Source organism: Ranitomeya variabilis, chromosome 2 (genome assembly GCF_051348905.1).
Source record: "Ranitomeya variabilis isolate aRanVar5 chromosome 2, aRanVar5.hap1, whole genome shotgun sequence".
In the NCBI taxonomy this organism is placed as follows: Eukaryota; Metazoa; Chordata; class Amphibia; order Anura; family Dendrobatidae; genus Ranitomeya; species Ranitomeya variabilis.
The window spans coordinates 364,365,405-364,381,879 of record NC_135233.1 but is presented as its reverse complement, the minus strand read 5'-3'; the positions used below and the strand labels follow the sequence as shown (position 1 = coordinate 364,381,879).

The window sequence follows — 16,475 nt, the reverse complement described above, 5'->3', positions numbered from 1 at the left end:
TTCTTTTAGTTCTAAATAAACATCCGGATTCTCTAGATCTCTAAGGTTTAGGATTTTATACAGTCCAGCATTAATCACCACAATCGCCCCACCTTTGTCCACATTCTTAATTAGAAGATCTTTATTTTGTGCTAATTGATCTAACGCTATTTTTTCTTTTCTACTGAAATTGCCCTTGGATTTTTTTTGCTGTATTTTTACTCAATTCAATCAGTTCCAATTCAACAACCTCTTGGCATTTATCCAGGATTGCTGGTCTTCACTTCAACGGATAATAATCCGTATTACATGTTAGGAACTTAACCGACTGATCCCCAGGTTTTTTATCAGTCGTATCCAAGTCATATAAATCTTTTAATGTCCTCTGTTCTTCAAACATCAGTAATTCATTTTCTTCTAAGGAAATTTCCATATTCGACTTATAAGGCTGCCGTCACACATCATCAGTATTTGGTCAGTATTTTACATCAGTATTCGTAAGCCAAAACCAGGAGTGGGTGATAAATGCAGAAGTGGTGCAGATGTTTCTATTATACTTTTCCTCTAATTGTTCCACTCCTGGTTTTGGCTTACAAATACTGATGTAAAATACTGACCAAATACTGCTAGTGTGACGGCAGCCTTAGTCTCAGCAGTTTCCAGAATGCTGTTATCTTTAATATAGTGGCATTTTAAAGTTAAGTTCCGTGCAAACCTGTTAATATCCATAATGGTTTGGTACACATCGAAATCTTTAGTAGGGGAGAAGCCCAAACCCTTTGATAACAGGGATATCTGGGCTTGGGAAAGCACATAGCTGAATAGGTTCCAAATTGGGATATTTACCGTTTCCGGTTTTTCCCCGTGTCTGGTAGCCCCCTCCTTCGATGCTTGCGCCCCCTCTTTTCCTCCGTTTTTTGATCTTATTGTGACCACATCTCCATTGTTCACATTAGGTTTGGCATTAGGATTACATGTTAGCTCATTGAGGTGTCTGAAGCTTCATCTGACGAATTCACTGATGATTGCTCCGAAGTAGAGAACGTTACTTTTGGTTGAGCAGAAAAAAGATATTTCTTATTGTTTTTACTCTTTCTCAGCTTTCTAAGAATGGGACGAGGGGTTTTGTTCTACTCATAAACCCTGTTGTTTTTATAGTCTTCCAAATCCCTTTTAACCCCTTTACCCCCAGGGGTGGTTTGCACGTTAATGACCGGGCCAATTTTTACAATTCTGACCACTGTCCCTTTATGAGGTTATAACTCTGGAACGCTTCAACGGATCCTGGTGATTCTGACTTTGTTTTCTCATGACACATTGTACTTCATGATAGTGGTAAAATTTATTTGATAGTACCTGCGTTTATTTGTGAAAAAAACGGAAATTTGGCGAGAATTTTGAAAATTTCGCAATTTTCCAACTTTGAATTTTTATACCATTAAATCACAGAGATATGTCACACAAAATACGGTGCTTAATAAGTAACATTTCCCACATGTCTACTTTACATCAGCACAATTTTGGAACCAACAGTTTTTTTGTTAGGGAGTTATAGGGTTAAAAGTTGACCAGCAATTTCTCGTTTTTACAACACCATTTTTTTTTACGGACCACATCTCATTTGAAGTCATTTTGAGGGGTCTATATGATAGAAAATACCCAAGTGTGACACCATTCTAAAAACTGCACCCCTCAAGGTGCTCAAAACCACATTCAAGAAGTTTATTAACCCTTCAGGTGTTTCACAAGAATTTTTGGAATGTTTAAATAAAAATGAACATTTAACTTTTTTACACAAAAATTTTTACTTCAGCTCCAATTTGTTTTATTTTACCAAGGGTAATAGGAGAAAATGGACACCAAAAGTTGTTGTACAATTTGTCCTGAGTACGCTGATGCCCCATATGTGGGGGTAAACCACTGTTTGGGCGCAAGGGAGAGCTTGGAAGGGAAGGAGCGCCGTTTGACTTTTCAATGCAAAATTGACTGGAATTGAGATGGGACGCCATGTTGTGTTTGGAGAGCCCCTGATGTGCCTAAACATTGAAACCCCCCACAAGTGACACCATTTTGGAAAGTAGACCCCCTAAGGAACTTATCTAGCTGTGTGGTGAGCACTTTGACCCACCAAGTGCTTCACAGAAGTTTATAATGCAGAGCCGTGAAAATAAATTTTTTCCACAAAAATTATTTTTTAGCCCCCAGTTTTGTATTTTTCCAAGGGAAACAGTGTAAATTGAACCCCAAAAGTTGTTGTCCAATTTGTCCTGAGTATGCTGATACTCAATACGTGGGGGGAACCACCGTTTGGGCACATGGCAGAGCTCGGAAGGGAAGGAGCGCCATTTGGAATGCAGACTTAGATGGTTTAGTCTGCAGGGGTCACGTTGCATTTGCAGAGCCCCTGATGTAACTAAACAGAAGAAACCCCCCATAAGTGACCCCATATTGGAAACTAGAGCCCCCAAGGAACTTATCTAGATGTGTTGTGAGAACTTTGAACCCCCAAGTGTTTCACTACAGTTTATAACGCAGAGCCATGAAAATAAAAAATATTTTTTTTACACAAAAATTATTTTTTAGACCCAGTTTTGTATTTTCCCAAGGGTAACAGGAGAAATTGGACCCCAAAAGTTGTTGTCCAATGTGTCCTGAGTACGCTGATACCCCATATATTGGGGTAAACCCCTGTTTGTGCGCACGGGAGAGCTCGGAAGGGAAGGAGCACTGTTTTACTTTTTCAACGCAGAATTGGCTGGAATTGAGATCGGACACAATGTCGCGTTTGGAGAGCCCCTGATGTGCCTAAACAGTGGAAACCCCCCAATTATAACTGAAACCCTAATCCAAACACACCCCTAAACCTAATCTCAACTGTAACCCTAACCACACCCCTAACCCTGACACACCTCTAACTCTAATCCCAACCCTATTCCCAACCGTAAATGTAATCCAAACCCTAACCCTAACTTTAGCCCCAAACCTAACTTTAGCCCCAAACCTAACTTTAGCCCCAACCCTAACTTAAGCCCCAACCCTAACCCTAACTGTAGCTCTAACCCTAGCCCCAACCCTAACCCTATCCCTAACCCTAGCCGCCCTAGCCCTAACCCTAATGGGAAAATGGAAATACATTTTTTACATTTTTAAATTTTTTTGTAACTAAGGGGGTGATGAAGGAGGTTTTGATTTACTATTTATAGCGCATTTTCTAGCGGATTTTTGATTGGCAGCCGTCACACACTGAAAGACGCTTTTTATTGCAAAAAATATTTTTTTGCGTTACCACATTTTGAGTGCTATAATTTTTCCATATTTTGGTCCACAGAGTTATGTGAGGTCTTGTTTTTTTGTGGGACGAGTTGACGTTTTTATTGGTAACAATTTCGGGCACGTGACATTTTTTGATCGCTTTTTATTCCGATTTTTGTGAGGCAGAATGACCAAAAACCAGCTATTCATGAATTTCTTTTTGGGGGGGCGTTTATACCGTTCTGTGTTTGGTAAAATGAATAAAGCAGTTTTATTCTTCGGGTCAGTACGATTACAGCGATACCTCATTTATATCATTTTTTTTATGTTTTGGCGCTTTTATACGATGAAAACTATTTTACAGAAAAAATAATTATTTTTGCATCGCTTTATTCTGAGGACTATAACTTTTTTATTTTTTTGCTGATGATGCTGTATGGCAGCTCGTTTTTTGCGGGACAAGATGACGTTTTCAGCGGTACCATGGTTATTTATTTCCGTCTTTTTGATCGCGTGTTATTCCACTTTTTGTTCGGCTGTATGATAATAGAGCATTGTTTTTTGCCTCGTTTTTTTTTTTTTTTACGGTGTTCACTGAAGGGGTTAACTAGTGGGACAGTTTTATAGGTCGGGTCGTTACGGACGCGGCGATACTAAATATGTGTACTTTTATTGTTTTTTTTTTATTTAGCTAAAGGAATGTATTTATTGGAGCAATATTTTTCTTTTATTATTTATTTAGGATTTTTTTTTTTTTTTTACACATGTAATTTTTTTTATTTTACTTTGCCCCGGGGAGGGGGGGGGGGGGGGGATCACAGTAAAGCGACAGATCGCCGATCTGACACTTTGCTGTGCACTGTGTCAGATCGGCGATCTGACATGCACAGCAGGGAGGCTTCCCGGCGCCTGCTCTGAGCAGGCGCTGTGAAGCCACCTCCCTGCAGGACCCGGATGCAGCCCCGCGGCCATTTTGGATCCGGGGCTTGCAGGGAGGAGACGCACGGTACAAGGTGAGCACATCGCCTTGTACTGATCGTCTCAGGAAAGCAGGCAGGGAGCCCCCTCCCTGCGCGATGCTTCCCTATACCGCCGGAACACTGCGATCATGTTTGATCGCAGTGTGCCGGGGGTTAATGTGCCGCGGGCGGTCTGTGACCGCTCCTGGCACATAGTGCCGGTTGTCAGCTGCGATAGTCAGCTGACACCCGATCGCTCTGGACGTACTATTCTGTCCTTGGGAAGTAGGGCCCACCCCACATGGACGGAATAGTACGTCCAATGACAGAAAGGGGTTAAACTTTCTTCGCTTCGTTTCAGTTATTGTGTTTTCAAGTTTAATTACATTTTTATCCATTCTTTGTTATAATTTTTTATATTCCTCATTGTTTTGAAAGGATTTAGTTTGATATGGTAGGGATTTAATTGTGGTTTTAATGGTGTTTAGTTCTTTTTCTTCCTCTTCAATAATCAGGCGGATGAGATCCATTGAACAGTTGCTTAAAATTTCTTCCCATTTTAGTCTAAACACTTCTCCATAATTTGCAGTTGTTCGGTTTTTTTTATTCTTAAGCCTCTGGGGATATTCTTATCTGCATAATTACTAAGTGCATTGTGATCCCACCAGAGCCGGAGCTCCTTATACTTTGCAGATTCCAGCTTTCTTATAGTAGTTTTCAGATCATTTTCGCCTTCTGCTGTGTTTTCATTATCTTCATTAAAAATATCTGCTGATTTATGCAATCTAGCTGTGTAATTGTCAGTATTCACCAAATCCTCATTTGAAAGTTCCATGTTGATTAACATTAATAATATAAGGCAATTTGGTTTTGAGCGGTTTTGAGCAAGGCTATTAAATAATTGGATGTATTCCTATTTCTTCAAAGCGGTGAGCTGGCTTTGCCAAAAACTCTTATGTATATATATATATATATATATATATATATATATATATATATATATATATATATATATAATTTTTTATTTATTTATTTATTTTCCACAGGGAGTAAATGCCACTGTTTTCCTGAATCAGGATGATGTTTTTCTTTTCTTCCTGCTCCTCTCCGTTCCTGAGATATGGGATATGTGGGCGTTGTCATCAAATAGACGTCAACAGAGAAGAGTTGATGACCACGCCCAGATGGATAAAAAGACTAGATTTATATACAGGGAAGAGACGACCAATAGTGATGAGCGAGCGTCTCAGATAAAGTGTTATCTGAGCATGCTTGGGTGCTAACCGAGTATCTTCGGAGTGCTCGAAAAATATGTTCGAGTCTTCTCGGCTGCATGTCTCATGGCTGTTCAACAGACACAACACATGGAGGGATTGATTGTCTAGCAAACAGGCAATCCCTGCATGTGTTACGGCTGTCGAACAGCTACGAGACATGCAGCCGAGGGGACTCAATCATATTTTTCGAGCAGGTCGAACAGAACTGGCACCAGGTTTTCGTGGGCCCCGGGTGAAAGAGTCTCAGTGGGCCCCTTTAACACATACCACGATTCATGATGCACAGATACGGCAGAGAAATATAGGTATAGTATAATACCTAAGATTTCACTTCTTACATTACATGAGTGATATCTATTGTAAATAATTAATAGACAAGAGACGCGCGTTTACTACATGGTATAATAGCAACTAGTGCACAATATGACATGCACCAAATAGGACTTATTTATCAGGAATGGATTGCTGAATAACCAGCAAAACACAGGAAAAAGAAACAATCAATATCCCAATAGTAGTAAAATACAAAACTGTATTCAACCAATCATAAGATATAAGGGGTCAGAAAAATACATACATGAGTGATATCTATTGTAAACTCTACAATAGCTCAGAAACCGGCGAATCCTCGCAACTCACAGAGTTACTGCACACTTATCATTTTAGACCGGTCAGTATAGTCCTTCATACAGTATTATGGGCACCACATAGTCCTCCATACAGTATTATGGGCCCCACATAGTCCTTCATACAGTATTATGGGCACCACATAGTCCTCCATACAGTATTATGGGCACCACATAGTCCTTCATACAGTATTATGGGCACCACATAGTCCTCCATACAGTATTATGGGCACCACATAGTCCTTCATACAGTATTATGGGCACCACATAGTCCTTCGTACAGTATTTATGGGCACCACATAGTCCTCCATACAGTATTATGGGCACCACATAGTCCTTCATAAAGTATTATGGACACCACATAGTCCTTCATAAAGTATTATGGACACCACATAGTCCTTCATAAAGTATTATGGGCACCACATAGTCCTCCATACAGTATTATGGGCACCACATAGTCCTTCATAAAGTATTATGGACACCATATGGTCCTTCATAAAGTATTATGGACACCACATAGTCCTTCATACAGTATTATGGGCACCACATAGTCCTTCATACAGTATTATGGGCACCACATAGTCCTCCATACAGTATTATGGGCACCACATAGTCCTTCATACAGTATTATGGGCACCACATAGTCCTTCGTACAGTATTTATGGGCACCACATAGTCCTCCGTACAGTATTATGGGCACCACATAGTCCTTCATAAAGTATTATGGACACCACATAGTCCTTCATACAGTATTATGGGCACCACATAGTCCTTCGTACAGTATTTATGGGCACCACATAGTCCTCCATACAGTATTATGGGCACCACATAGTCCTTCATAAAGTATTATGGACACCACATAGTCCTTCATAAAGTATTATGGACACCACATAGTCCTTCATAACGTATTATGGGCACCACATAGTCCTCCATACAGTATTATGGGCACCACATAGTCCTTCATAAAGTATTATGGACACCATATGGTCCTTCATAAAGTATTATGGACGCCACATAGTCCTTCATACAGTATTATGGGCACCACATAGTCCTTCATACAGTATTATGGGCACCACATAGTCCTCCTTACACTATTACGGGCACCACATAGTGCTCCATACAGTATTATGGACACCATATAGTCCTTCATACAGTATTATGGACACCACATAGTCCTTCATATAGTATTATGGACACCACATATTCCTAGATACAGTATTATGGACTCCTCATAGTCCTCCATACAGTATTATGGACACCACATAGTGCTCCATACAATATAAAGGAACCCATATATTGCTCTGTATAGTATAATGAGCTCCATATATTCCTCCACACAGTGTAATGAACCCCATATAATGCTCCATACAGAATGGGCCCCATATAATGCTCCATACAGTATAACGGGTCCCATGTAATGCTCCATACATAAAAAAAATAAATAATAAATTACTCATCTCTCCTCGTTCCTTTCTGGCTGCAGCTCTGATCTCCTCAGTGTCTTCTGATACTCTGCAGAGTTCAGTGCAGAGGACGCACCACATTGACGTCATCGCGCCCTCTGGCCTGGGACGTAGAAGAGACCGGAGCTGCAGAGGAACAGGGAGAGGTGAGTATTTTGAACAGTTTAAAGCATGATGGAGGAAGTACTGGCACTGGGCCCCACCCGACTCATGGGCCCCATAGTGTGCCCGTGTCCACGATGGCGAGTGGGTCCCCCTGCTTGCTCAGGTGTGCCGGGTGGTGACGCCGGTTCCGACGCTGAAGACACTTGGTTAGCACACGAGCATGCTCGGATAACACCTTATCTGAGCATATTCGCTCATCACTATCGGCCATATGTCAGGAACGGAGAGGAGCAGGAAGAAAAAAAGAATAACGTCAGATTGAGGAGAACAGCCACATTACCATACATTACCACATAAAAATAAATATATTTATGGCAAGCGACAGATACTTATTAATGGCTGAATGCTTCTCCCTGTGTCAGTGGGTGATTGCCTGTGGTTCCGTCAGCTGGACCTCAAGTACTGATCTACTTGTTGTGACTCTGCATTACGAAAGGGGACATGTGTGACAAGTGAATGTTTCTCTGCCTTCACTCGTTTGTATCGTATACTAACTATCTTATATCTATTTCTATTACAGGGTCTAGTGATGTCAGGAGCACAGTGCGATCTCCTGGTGAGTATAACTAGGAGTAGCGGTGGTATTTATTAGCAGGGTTATGAGTAACTCCTAGTTCCATGGGAGGGATGAATAGCAAAAAAAATAAATAAAGGTTTGTCCTTATGAAGAAACCTATAATTAGGGTTAATTATTAGGGGATTTGTTATTAGAAGCTGGAAGAATGCAATACATGTATATGAATATACTAATCCAGCGTGTACATAGTGGAGTACTGTATAGAAGAAAGCTGGTTACCTGAGTCTCACCTTCTCTTCTTACCTTCATGCAGCCGATGTTGGGACCTGCTTACGTAAATGCAGTAAGTGTCCTTTTCTTCCTTTCATCATGATTATCGCGTGTCCGCCTCACTGTAGGAGGTCAGTAGGATTCTCCACACTGAAATTATCTTCATGTTATTTACAGCTAGTTCCATTTTCGGCAAACATCAGAGGTGGGATGATCCCAAAACGCAGCGTGGTTGTGAAGGGGGTTGTGAAATCAGGAGCTAAAAGGTGAGGAGCAAAGTCCTGTAAAGACCTTCTGTAGTAGATGAGTGTACTGTAAGCGGGAATTTTTATGGAATGGGGAAGGGTCATATGTCCTCTGTTCACCCTTATCATTATGAGATGGTATGGAGCGGGGGTCCCATGTCCTCAGTTGTCCCCTCATTACCATGACTTTTTATGGAGCATTCCTATGTCCTCTGTTCCCACTTATCATTATGAGTTTGTATGGAGCGGCACGTCCCATGTCTTCTGTTCCCCGCTTATCACTATGAGTTTATATGAAGCGAAGGGTCCTATGTCCTCTGTTCCCACTCATTAGCATGGGTTTGTATGGAGCGGAGGGGTCCATGTCATCTGTTCCCCTTATCAACATGAGTTTGTATGAAGCCGGTGTCCTATATCCTCTGTTCTCCCCTCATTACCATAAGTTTGTATGGAGCTTGGGTTCCCATGGCCTCTGTTCCCCTTTATTAGAATGAGTTTCTATGTAGCTGGGGGTCCCATGTCCTCCGTTCTCCACTCATTACCATAAGTCTGTATGGAGTGGAGTAACCCATGTTATCTCTTCTGCCCTCATTACCATGAGTTTGTTAAGAGAGGGGGTATGATATCCTCTGTTCTCCCTCACAACCATGAGTTTGTATGGAGCGGAGGGAGCCATGTTGTCTCTTCTGCCCTCATTACCATGAGTTTGGTTTGTATGGAGTGGTGGTCCTCTGTTCTTCAATCATTACCATGAGTTTGTATGGAGTGGAGGTCTCATGTCCTCTGTTCTCCACTCTCCACCATGAGTTTGTCTGTTACAGAGGGTCCTATGTTCTCTGTTCCTCCTTATCACCGTGAGTTTGTATAGAGAGGGAGGTACGATATCCTCTGCTCTCCCTCACAGCCATGAGTTTGTATTGAGTGGGGGGTCCCATGTCCTTGCTTACCCCTCATTACCATGAGTTTGTATAGAGCTGATGTGCAGTAGGAGTATAGAGATCTGGACAGAGCCGGAGGATAGAGAGTCTGGTCCTGGAGCCAAGACAGGTGGGCATCCATTATCTAGATCAGTGAGGGTCCCAGGAGTTGGACCTTCCAGCAAGCAGCAATTTATCAGTTATCCTAGAAATTTGGGACATATTGCCATGACATTTGATATCAGAGGATACAGTGCCTTGCAAAAGTATTCAGCCCCCTGGAACTTTTCAACCTTTTCCCACATATCATGCTTCAAACATAAAGATACCAAATGTAAATTTTTGGTGAAGAATCAACAAGTGGAACACAATTGTGAAGTTGAACTAAATTTATTGGTTATTTTAAATTTTTGTGGAAATTCAAAAACTGAAGTGTGAGGCGTGCAATATTATTCGGCCCCTTTACTTTCAATGTAGCAAACTCACTGCAGAAGTTCATTGTGGATCTCTGAATGATCCAATGTTGTCCTAAATGCCTAATGATGATAAATATAATCCACCTGTGTGTAATCAAGTCTCCGTATAAATGCACCTGCTCTGTGATAGTCTCAGGGTTCTGTTTGAAGCACAGAGAGCATCATGAAGACCAAGGAACACAACAGGCAGGTCCGTGATACTGTTGTGGAGAAGTTTAAAGCCGGATTTGGATACAAAATCATTCCAAAACTTTAAACATCCCAAGGAGCACTGTGCAAGCGATCATATTGAAATGGAAGGAGTATCACACCACTGCAAATCTACCGAGACCCGGCCGTCCCTCTAAACTTTCATCTCAAACAAGGAGAAGACTGATCAGAGATGCAGCCAAGAGGCCCATGATCACTCTGGATGAACTGCAGAGATCTACAGCTGAGGTGGGACAGTCTGTCCATAGGACAACAATCAGTCGTACACTGCACAAATCCGGCCTTTATGGAAGAGTGGCAAGAATAAAGCCATTTCTCAAAGATATCATCTATAAAAAGTGTTGTTTAAAGTTTGCAACAAGCCACCTGGGAGACACAACAACCATGTGAAAGAAGGTGCTCTGGTCAGATGAAACCAAAATTTAACTTTTTGGCAACAATGCCAAACGATATGTTTGGCGTAAAGGCATCACAGCTCATCACCCTGAACACACCATCCCCACTGTCAAACATGGTGGTGGCAGCATCATGGTTTGGGCCTGCTTTTCTTCAGTAGGGACAGGGAAGATGGTTAAAATTGATGGGAAGATGGATTGAGCCAAATACAGGACCATTCTTGAAGAAAACCTGTTGGGAGTCTGCAAAAGACCTGAGACTGGGACGGAGATTTGTCTTCCAACAAGACAATGATCCCAAACATAAAGCAAAATCTACAATGGAATGGTTCACAAATAAACGTAGCCAGGTGTTAGAATGGCCAAGTCAAAGTCCAGACCTCAATCCAATCGAGAATCTGTGGAAAGAGCTGAAAAGTGCAGTTCACAAACGATCTCCATCAAACCTCACTGAGCTCGAGCTGTTTGCCAAGGAAGAATGGGCAAGAATTTCAGTCTCTCGATGTACAAAACTGATACAGACATACCCCAAGCGACTTGCAGCTGTAATCGCAGCAAAAGGTAACGCAACTAAGTATTAAGGTAAAGGGGCTGAATAATATTGCACGTCCCACTTTTCAGTTTTTGAATTTCCACAAAAATTTAAAATAACCAATAAATTTCGTTCAACTTCACAATTGTGTTCCACTTGTTGTTGATTCTTCACCAAAAATTTACATTTGGTATCTTTATGTTTGAAGCATGATATGATATTATTATTATTATTATTATTATTATTATGATATGTGGGGAAAGGCTGAAAAGTTCCAGGGGGCTGAATACTTTCGCAAGGCACTGTACATATTGGATAGTTGGACGATGATGAAACCATGGAAGGGAAACATGTAATTTCAATAAACCCATTATAGTGCTTCAAGACTTTTTGGTGCTTAGAGGACAAACCCGTAAAGGACCAGCCGGGCAGGTTTCAGAAAGTTTTCCATGGCTGGGTAGGGTAGTGTTTTCTTTTATTTGGCGCTCACCAATAATTCTAATCTACTATCCCATACAATATTTTTCTCCAGCTTCATTATTAATCTTAAAGCTAGTTACAACAATGACATCGCTCTTCACCTGAATCCTCGTCTTAACAAGAACACCGTGGTCCGGAACAGCTTTACGAATGGGATCTGGGGAGAGGAAGAGACCGAACAGGTGACAAATCCCTTCAAATCAGGAGAATACTTCAATGTAAGTAACCGGAAAATTAAATCTGATGTAGAAATAAACCAAAGCTTCCATAACTCAGCAGTGAAGATTGTACTGCAGGTCGGAGATGCACCTCTGAACTCCATCAGGGGCCATTTTTTCATTTTTGTGCTTCAATTATTTTCCTCCCATTCTTCCCAGAGGCATAACCTTTTTATTTTTCTGCAAGTTATGCAAATCGGAGGACGTTATGGTGAGCTGAGCCAATAGCTACACCATGCCAAGGGGTCTACCTAATCAAAGTATCCTCATTTCCATATATACTGAAAGTGAATTTTTCTACAAAACTAAAATGTACGGCATATTGCTAGCATCATTTGTATTGGGACTAAGTCCCCTATATTTCAGTAGCTGAATTTACAGTTCTGGGGTGACAGACATCCTTTAAATAATAAACTACAAGACACCTACAGCGGCCACTAGAGGGAGATCAAGAGCTTACTGCATACTAATTTATTATTGACAGATAAAATACAACTTTAAGGCATCAAGGATCCTTAGAGCAGAATCTGCATCATCCAGAATTTTCCCTCTGTCACACTTCTGCACCCTGGGTGCAGATACAGTAGAAAGCAATGATGGAGGTGGGAGCTGTCAGCTGATGCTCCGTCCTCCATCATTCTCCCTGTGTGTCTGATGTCTCGGAGCGGCGGGAGCGATGACATCATTACATCATGACTGCTGTGCCGAGCAGTGCAGAACACATGCTGCAGAGACCGGAGCTTCTAGGGAACGTGGAGAAGCGAGTATTTTTTAATTTATTAATCAATGAGTACTTTGTGGTGGCAATAATACTATATTTTGGGGCCATCATACTATTTGGAGCGCTATGTTGGGGCCATCATGGTACTTGGATGGCCATCAACCTATTTATATGGCTATTTGTGGGGCCATCATACTATTTTGAGGGCTATGTTAGGACTATCATACTATTTGGGGGGCATCAAACTATTTCCATGGTTATGTGGGGCCATCTAACTATTTGGAGGGCTATGTGGGGCCATCATATTATTTGGAGTGCTATGTTGGGCCCATCATACTATTTATGGGGCATCAAACTATTTGCATGGTTACTGGTATGTGGGGCCATCAAACTATTTGGAGTGCTATGTTGGGCCCATCATACTATTTTGGGGGGGATCATACTATTTGGAGGGCTATGTAGGGCCATTATACTGTTTGGAGTGCCTATTATACTGTGTGCAGGGCTATGTGGGGAACCATTATACTGTTTAGAGGGCTAATGGGGGCATTATAATATGTGCAGTCCATTATACAGTGTGGAGGGTTGTGTGGGGGACACTATACTGTATGGAGGGCCATCATACCATGATATTGTGTAGAGGCTGTGTTAGGGCCACCATAATGTGTGGGGGACTATGGGGGACATCGTGTTGTGCTGGGGGTCAATCTGGGGGTACCATACTTTGCGGGGTTACTGGAAGGTCATCATAGTGTGGAGGGTACTGTAGAGGAATTCACTGTGGGGGTATCTTACTGTGTTTAGAGGTCACATTTGTTGGCAACATATTTTTTGGGGCCATGAAAGGGGTATCTTAATGTGTGGGAACACTAAGGGGATTCAATAGGAATGAAATTACTTTGTGACCCTGCTAAATATTATTTTTCTTTTGTGGGCTGGGGGGCCATTTAGGACTTCTGCTTCTTTGGCCCCATAATTTCTATGTACGCCCCTGCTAAAAAAAATCCCCAGAAATCTTTGCTATCCACATCACGTGTCTCATTTCTTCCAGATTTCAATCTGCAGTGAAGAGCAGAATTTTAGAGTCTTTGTGAATGGAAGTCACAGCTTCAACTACGCTCACCGCCTGTGGAATCTGCAGCAAGTGGACAAGGTGGAAGTGGAAGGCGACGTCAAGATCATCTATGTGTTTATCTGAATATGGTTCTGTAAAAATTTTTCTCTAAATAACATGTTGAATCAATTCTTCTGGCTCTATCAATCGCATGGATACCTAATTTGTATAGTTTTTTAAAACTACTATGCAATAAAATATTTCATATGAAAAGCAGTCTTATTTTTTGTGTGGGGGTAAAAAAGTGTTTAGATGGTTTTCTTTGTAATATTTTTTTTTTGTCCCCAAAAGATTGATTTTATGAACACATGTCATGAATGTTATCTGTGACCTCAATATAAAGTTCATACATTACATAGATCACTTATACCTTATGAGGCTGGTGTACTTACTTTGAATATCCATGTCAAGTCCAAGAGATCTGCTTAGTTATATATGAGGTTTGTATTGCAAAATCTGATGATGGGTTCACTGCAATAGAGATTATGAACTTCTGCAATACGGATGGGGGGGGAAGACATCGCAAAAGTTCAAAATTGCTCTTAAAGGGTTTCTATCCTTTTTCACACATATGTCATTTTTTACCTGATGTAAATGCTGTTGTTCTCCTGAATCCGACTTAGTTTTTCTTTTCTTCATAAGCCTCTCTATTCCGGAGATATGGCCCTCTCTTCCCTGCATATACATCTGGTCCTCCTATCAAAGTGGGTGTGGTCCTTAACGCTGCTCCATGTGGGTGTTCTTCAGGACCACGCCCACTTAAAAACACTAGCTTTATGTAGAGGGAAAAGGGGCCATATCTCAGGAACGGAGAAGAGCAGCAACAAAAGAACAACAACACCGGATTCAGGAGAACGGCGACATTAATACCAAGCAAAAACATTACATATTTGGCAAGTGACAAGTTCTCTTTAAATGGCGTTGTTGCCCCATAAACATATGTCACTTACCTATAAATATATAATTGCTGTGGTCCAATTGATGAGACATCCAATTATTCAAAAATGAAGAATTCATAGCTCTCAACCGCCCCAGATTCAGTGAGACTATCCCTCTTTGAAGGCTCAGTCCAGCTGTCCTGGCACGTCAGGGCTTCTAATACTCTCCTTTCTCCCTGACCTCTTCATCTCTACATTGCTCCTCGGGGGAGGGACAGCATATCTCTGCTCGGTGCATAAATAAAACCATAATATTCACTTCTTCTACTGTGATGAGGTAACCTCAAGAATCAAACTCACATCTCCATGTTTTCAGGTTGCAGTTCTATCTAGGAGGCACAACCCACAATGATAGCCGTAGAAGAATTTGATAATTTTGACCTGTATTGCAGGCAGTGAACCCAGAAGCAAATTATTCATGTCCATAGAGATACATTGTACATTATATAACACTGTATTTCTAGGTTTCCTATATACTAGAGGTGAAGAAAAAGTCAGATTTTTTGTTCCTATAAAACTACTAAAAAATAATAAAAAAACAATTACAAAAATGTATTTTTTTTTCCTTTTGGTGAGTCTCATCTGTATTTGAAACCACAACATTACAGTCAAGAGATAAAGCTACTGAGTCACAGGCTCTGGTGAAATAATAGGGAGAATTTTAGGTACTTGATCTGTATTGCGGCAGGGCCGGTTTTAGACAAAGTGGGGCCCTGGGCAAAAGTTTAAAGTGGGGCCCCAAATGCTCACATATTGCACCATCACACAGAAACATTTTAGTTGTATTTACATGCGCTGAGTTCAGGCCATTAAACAAGCCTGATTGACAATATTGAAGTCATTCGACACTTTTTTCTAGCATCTTTACACCGGCTGAGGAAGAATGATGGGGACAGATAGTCCTCGATACAGTATAATGCAGGTCCCATATAGTAGAATGCACTCCCCAATAGTTCTTGATAGAGTATAATGCAGCCCCCTCAGAATATAATGCAGTCCCACACACAGTATAATGCAGCACCCCACACACCGTATAATTCAGACCCTCCACAAACACACACAGAGTATAGTGCAGCCTCACACACACACACAGTATAATGCAGCCCCCTCAGAGTATAAGGCAGCCCCACCCACACACAGTGTAATGCAGCCCCCTCAGAGTATAATGCAGCCCCCGTAAGTATAATGCAGCTGCTGAGTGCAGCCCCACACACACAACACAGTGTAATGCACCCCCCCCCCCCCAGAGCATAATGCAACTGTCACGATTCCATTTTTGGATTTGTGGCAGCTCTGGTTCCACTCAGTTTAAAACTTTTTTCCTTCTGGACTATCGGGAGTTAATGTCAGGTTCCCCCTCCCCCCGCCAAATCTGGTGTTACTGCAGTGCTGCTTGGTCAGCTGATGCAGCTGATGACCACTCCCACCATCCTTTAAAAGGACACCTGATACATCAGCTGACTGTGATACAGTTTCTTTCTGGAGAGCAGCCTAGCAGGAGCAGCTCTCTGGTGTCAGCCACGTCTGGTGATTGGAGTCCAGTTGCTGTTGTTATCTGTGGTGTGGAGCTTAGCAGCAGTGTACATAAGCTAAGTGTGGTGTTTTTTCCCCTTGTCCCTTTGGTGTTTGTCATTTTCCCCTGTGTGTATTATCTGCAGAGGTGAGAATAGTGCTCCTTGCCGGCTAGTGCACTAGCCAGGGCAGTAATAGGTGACTTTTAG

At 41.6% G+C, this 16,475-nt stretch overlaps 1 protein-coding gene across 1 annotated transcript in view; it reads left to right on the top strand.

The window, feature by feature from the left end:
- LOC143805984 (galectin-4-like) overlaps window positions 1-14,029 on the top strand; it is a 38,718-nt gene extending 24,689 nt beyond the window's left edge. Inside the window, exons 5-9 of the mRNA XM_077285780.1 lie at window positions 8,242-8,277; window positions 8,552-8,581; window positions 8,686-8,774; window positions 11,816-11,981; window positions 13,754-14,029. Of these exons, the coding sequence (XP_077141895.1) occupies window positions 8,242-8,277; window positions 8,552-8,581; window positions 8,686-8,774; window positions 11,816-11,981; window positions 13,754-13,900 (468 nt within the window). The 3' untranslated portion in view covers window positions 13,901-14,029. The remainder of the gene's footprint in view (window positions 1-8,241; window positions 8,278-8,551; window positions 8,582-8,685; window positions 8,775-11,815; window positions 11,982-13,753) is intronic.
- Window positions 14,030-16,475: the final 2,446 nt, after the last annotated feature.